The sequence below is a fragment of the Lynx rufus genome, unplaced genomic scaffold, assembly GCF_022079265.1.
Source record: "Lynx rufus isolate CCGP_SWC_20201006 ecotype Redwood Valley unplaced genomic scaffold, mLynRuf1.p SCAF_3, whole genome shotgun sequence".
NCBI classification, from domain to species: Eukaryota; Metazoa; Chordata; class Mammalia; order Carnivora; family Felidae; genus Lynx; species Lynx rufus.
The window spans coordinates 133,106,316-133,112,315 of record NW_025814845.1 but is presented as its reverse complement, the minus strand read 5'-3'; the positions used below and the strand labels follow the sequence as shown (position 1 = coordinate 133,112,315).

The 6,000-nt window shown below is 34.9% G+C and overlaps 1 protein-coding gene across 1 annotated transcript in view; it reads right to left on the bottom strand.

Moving 5' to 3' along the window:
• Positions 1–279: 279 nt before the first annotated feature.
• Positions 280–6,000, bottom strand: part of TMEM144 (transmembrane protein 144) — a 29,754-nt gene continuing 24,033 nt past the window's right edge. Inside the window, exon 11 of the mRNA XM_047090728.1 lies at positions 280–363. Coding sequence (XP_046946684.1) covers positions 280–363 — 84 coding nt within the window. The remainder of the gene's footprint in view (positions 364–6,000) is intronic.

Here is a 6,000-nt window from a genome sequence, read left to right as displayed (position 1 = left end):
ATTGTGGTAAAAGGAGCACTCTAGTGCTGTGAGAATGCAGACATTGTAGTCACCCAGGAAAGTCTTCCCTTCATAAATAGCAGATTTTTTCATTTTTACACTTGACTGAAACTTAGTTTTCTTTATTTTCACATTTGTGGGGAAAAAAATCATTTACCCAGTCCAAGACAAGTGGAGATCCATTTGCTGTATGAAAATGAACTCTGTCCTTGGCATATTTGTGGAGTCCCGTAGTGGTGTTCTCTTACCCACTGCTGCCATCTGCTGGTCTTATGCCTGTTAGATTTTAGAGTAAGCCGTGCATAATGCTCCAGTCAAGATGATGCAAAATGCAAATATCATCAATAGGTAGTTTTGTAGACCCTGAATAATAAAAAAATGTAACTGTAATTAAGAAAATTTGAATCAAACATGCAGAAAGCACAGACTCTTAAGATTGCTAGGGACCTTGCTAACTCTCTGCTCCAGCCATCTGCATGCTTTTTGCTCTTCCTCCAAGCAATCATTCAGATTCTCTTGAAAACCCACAAGAGCCTTGCTAATTCACCCACTCAGTAAATACATGTGGGCATCCACTTTGCATCAACATGTGCTGGAGTTAAAATGGTGAGCAAAATGTGCCCTTATGCAGATAATTATATAATATGGGAGGCAGAAGTTAATCACAGAAAAGAATGTTACAAAGTGAGAGGAATGTTAATAAGTAAACAAACATGATTGTTTCTGAGGTGTGTTACAAAGGAATCTCAATGAGGCTGGTTTGGATGGTGGAGAATTAAGCTTCTAACTGTAAGTATCAATTAATTGGGCAGGGAAACAGGTAGGGACTCCAGGTAGAAGGAATTTTATGTGCAAAGCTCTGTTGTATGAGAAAGTATGATACTTGCCAGGGAAAGAAAGTCAGTGTGACCCATGCAATGAGTTAAGTGGATAAAAACCAGGTTGGAGGGCTATGGCCCAAACATACACGGGGCTCATAGGTCATGTACAGTTTGAGGTTTTATTTTTCCAAGTAATGGGAAGGCAAAGACATAGGCAGCTGGACATGGTGAAAAGATGGGATTCACATTTTATAAAGCCCACACTTATTTGCAGATGGTGAACAGATTGGAGGGGTCCAGAACGGATGCAAGGAGATCGTTAAGGAGGCAACTAGAGTCTGCTTGGGGACAGATGACGAGGTACAGATGGAGAGATAGAGCTCGATCTGAAGGGTGAGAAAGGAACAGAGAGACTGAGTTTGCCTTGTCCAACTATGGGTAGGTCCACTGATCTTAAAGATGGGAAACACTGAGAACCACTTCCCAATGTGGCCAGTCCATCTCTGGTTAACAAATATCTTTCTGTGTTAAGTAGAAATATTTTATTTACCATAAGTTCTATCTATCTCCAGGGTTACAGATAGATCGATTCTAATCCCTCTCCCACAAGATAAACCCTGAAACATTAAAAAATAACTGTCTTATATTCCTGAAGCAATTTTTTTTCCTGATCAGTATTTTAGCTCCTTTGACCATTTTTCATATGAAATAGTTTCAAGCTCCCAGGCTATTCCCATCTGAATACTGGCCAGGCTGTCTATATCCCACATTAAATATAAACCCTGGTGCTCTAAGGTAAGGTTTGAACATCATGAAGTAAAACAGGACCAGCACCTCCCTAACTGTAGATTTTCTGTCTATGTTTAGACTTTATGTCTAAAAGTGCACTGGGATCTCCTGACAGTCAAATAATATAATATCATTATTAGCTCTTATTAGGATTAATGCTAATTAATACATAGCCAAAATTCCAAAAAGCGTATAGTCTCTTTCTTCAACCTAATAAAGAATTGGGAGAGAATGGATTAATTGACCTGTATTTGATGATGAGAGAAGTCTTTGTAAGTTGAGTTGGGGACAGCTGAATTTTCTGATTCACTGTGAGTAGGAATATTACCCAAAGTTCCTCTAATACAAGTTGCACAAATGAAAACAGCACCACAAAGCCTTGCTAAGTACAGAGGAGCTTATTAACACACACACACACACACACACACACACACACACACACACACACTCCTGCTAAGACTTTAAGGTTCCCTGATATCTTGTCAGTGTTGAAGACTGCAACCTTTACCTAGATACCTGTACTGGTGGAGAGCAAGCACTCAATACCTATTTGTTCAAAGAATGAATACACTCAGGTGATTTCCAAATGTCATTTGTGAATTAAACAGTTGATAGAATTACTTAAGTAAGAAAAAACAACATACGGGGCCCTCACTTATTATCATTTTATAACCTGATTATGGGACTAAGCTCTCTGATTATTTGCTAAGCTCTCTCCTTTATTGTCTATGTAGACAGAAGAATAATGTTCTCAGAGAGTAAAATATTTTTCCCTTTAAGGTGAAGAATCTGTTCAAACTTCCCAGTCTCCTAGAGAAAAAGACCAATTATATTTGGGCAACAGCAATTGTTTCCCTTCATCAAAGGTGAATATTAGCACTTAAAAGATCATGCTAACATTCTCCCCAAAGCAAAAAGTTTTTAACTTGGATTTCTGAAACAGTTACTAAGGTCACAAATCATCTCATCCTCTATCTGAGATTAGCTACTGACCTATAAATTGTTGTAGTGATAATCTCCTGTATTTCTGTAGACATTGTGGCTAATGTGTGTTTCTAAAAATAATAATTTATATCTAGCTTAAAATAGCTAAATATAAAATTCAAACAAATTTCAAACAAAACAAACTTCCCAAAGAGGAACAGATAGCAGATATAAAAGAACACTGGAAGTGAAAAATATCCAACTGGTGCCCTATGGCATTAAGATTAAATGAAGTCATTAAACCCTTTAGCACAAAAAGTACTTGGATCTCAGATTAAGTTCTTAACTCCTGCAGGTTGTAGACTTTCCAATATGTGTCTTTGAGTACTGCTTCAAGACATAATTGGTAGGGCCTAAAAGTCATAGAGATACATGTGTTGCTTTTGTTTTCCTCTAGGGTTTTATCTTGTTTCTAAGAAGAATAATGTTTAAAAATTCTGATAGGATTTTGGTGTCAGTGTTCAGTTGACAGCTCTTTCTTAAACTCGGTGGCATGTAAAGTATTTAAAACTTGCCTTTAAGCCATCCATTAAGAGGCAGTTAGGCACCTGCATTGAATGATAAGCCTCACTGAATACTTCTTAAATTTTGTTTGTAGACAGATTTGTAAGTTCTTCTTCTGCTTTTCTTTTTTTTTAATCCCCAGAAGGTCAATAAAAGTCACTCTCTGCTTTCATCTTGGCCCTCTCTCTCTTTATTTTTACATACATACTTGGCCAAACTCACTCTCAAAATTCCAGAGACAATTGCGCTGGAATTTTGTAGAAATCACACTGAATGTGAATTGGAAATAACTGTCTACTGACAGCAGTGAGCTGCTCCCTCAGGAATACAGTGAGCTTCCCCATTTGTTCTGATATTATGTTTTGTAGGAAGTTTTTGTGGGAAATTGAGTAGTTTTATAAATCCAGCATGTTTCTTGCTGATTATTTTCTTATCTTTTAATAATTTCTATAGTTTTCAATAATATTCATTTTCCACTTTTTAATCAGTTATTGGTATTAGAAAGCTATTGCTTTTATATTTATCCTATATTTCAGCATGTTACCAAATAATCTTATTAGATCTCAAGATTTTCAGCTGACTGGCTTGAATTTTTAACAAAGATAATGTTACATGCAAATGACAATTTTCTCATTTTCTTTCCTACATCTATGTTGCCTCTTTCTTAAATTAATTTATCACACTGGCTAGGATCTCCAGAAAATATTGAATAACAACAATAATGGAGAAATCTTTTGACTTCCAACTTAAAGAGAAGACCTTTTGTTTTCAGCTTTATTGAGGTGTAATTGAGAGAGAACTTTTGTTTCACCTTAGCTATTTGTTTGCTATTGTTTTTTGACAGACAGCTTTCTCCTATTTGAACATTTTGAAGAGTTTTTTTTTTAATTAAAAACTGATTTTTAATTCTAGCACATGCCTTTTGAAAAAATATTATCACATAGCTTTTCTCTGTTTATCTAACATTATATTACAGTGATTAATTTGCACATTATAAACTATCCTTGCACTCCAAAGTTAAGCCCTACTTGGCCATGGCTTTTCATTAAAAATTTGGTGTGAGCTGTCGTTTTAAAGGTGTCCATAAGCAACAAAAATAGCTTTCTTTGAATGTCTTTTAGTTCTTTCTAGAGGACTAAGGAATTAACAGTAGGCTCAATGTTTAGGGTTTCTCTCTCCCAAGAGGTTCTTGTAACTAGAAAAGAAGATTTTTGATTCAGTTACATTATTACTGCAGTAGTAACTAAGGTAATTTCCAAATCCTTTATTTTAAATTTATTTTTGGTTTGTGCTTCTTTTTAACTATAACTGCAAATAAGCTATGCTCACTTGTGATTTTCTAAGGCTTCAGTATGTTATACTAGATAATAAACACCCAATTTTTAAATAGAAATCATGGGGCACCTGGGTGGCTCAGTCGGTTGAGTGTCCGACTTCGGCTCAGGTCATGACCTCATAGTTCGTGAGTTTGAGCCCCGCGTCTGGCTCTGTGCTGACAGCTCAGAGCCTGGAGTCTGTCTTCAGATTCTGTGTCTCCCTCTCTCTGCCCCTTCCCCGCTCATGCTCTGTCTGTCTCTATCTCTCAAAAATGAATAAAAATGTTAAAAAAAATTAAAAAAAATTAAAAATAAATAAATAGAAATCATTACCCTGATTGGGGCAAAGGAAATACTTGCAAAGAGATTACGATATGTTTTGGACATAGAACTACTTTTTGTGGAAAGCAACCCTAACTAAAATAAATGACAAGTGTGTATGAAAGTAATTTATGGCTCTATAAATGTTTTAAGTTGTCTTATGCATTAAAAAAAATAAGATATTGGTGCATATATTCCAAAAAAATTTATTATTTTTTAAATTTGAGAATCTTGTACTGTCAAATTATGGTTTTCTAAATCAAAACATTTCATTTAAAATACAGGAAATGATATTTTATATCTAATATTGAATAATCAATCATTTTAAGGATCATCCAGGTAGATGGGTCGCCTTTTGGTTCCCAGATATTAGTAACATCAGATTGTCTTAGAACCAGAAATTATTTGTTATTATAGCTGCAGATTAAGATAGAAAATATTACGTCTATGATGCCTTGACAGAGTGTCTCTAATTTGTATAAATCTTTTTAGTAAAAGCTATTACAAAAATACTATTCACATATGTTCCTCAAATTAAGGTAAATGGGAAAAATTCTGAAAACAATTAAAAAGTATTTTTTTAAGATTTTATTTTTAAGCAATCTCTACATCCAACATGGGGCTTGAACTCATAAGTACAAAATCAAGAGTCACATGCTCCACTGACTAAGTCAACCATGTGCTCCTACAACAATTTTTAATGAAAACAACACACACACACACACACACACACACATCCTAGAAGTATTTAATAAATGCAATTTTAAATCGCCATCATTTACACTTGAAAGAGAAGTGGTAATAGTCCCTTGCTACCCCACCATTTTCTTATAAAGTTGCTGGTTTGCTATGGAGCCTTTGAGAGACATGAGAACCAACAGAAAAATCTATTCCCAAGGTCCATTTGCCTCAGGGATATTTTAATCTTAGGATAAAAAAATCTTTCATCTTGTTTATCTGCCAGATTTTACATTAAGTAAAATTTCCTTCTCATCATATTTTATTGGTTATTTAACCAAAATCTCTTAAAGGAAAATAAAGTCAACTAAAGCATTTTTGGACTGGGGGCTGGGGTGGAGAGAAATATGTTTCATAATAATTATCACAGCTTTAGTATTTTCTTTCCTTGTTAGGGATGATAACATTTTGAACATCTTCACTTGTTAAATCCTTTCATGTGTTTTCTGCCCTGGGCTTAGGAGTCACATACAGTTTTCAGAAAAATAACAGAAACATAGTATTAAACATAGTATTAAATACCTTTC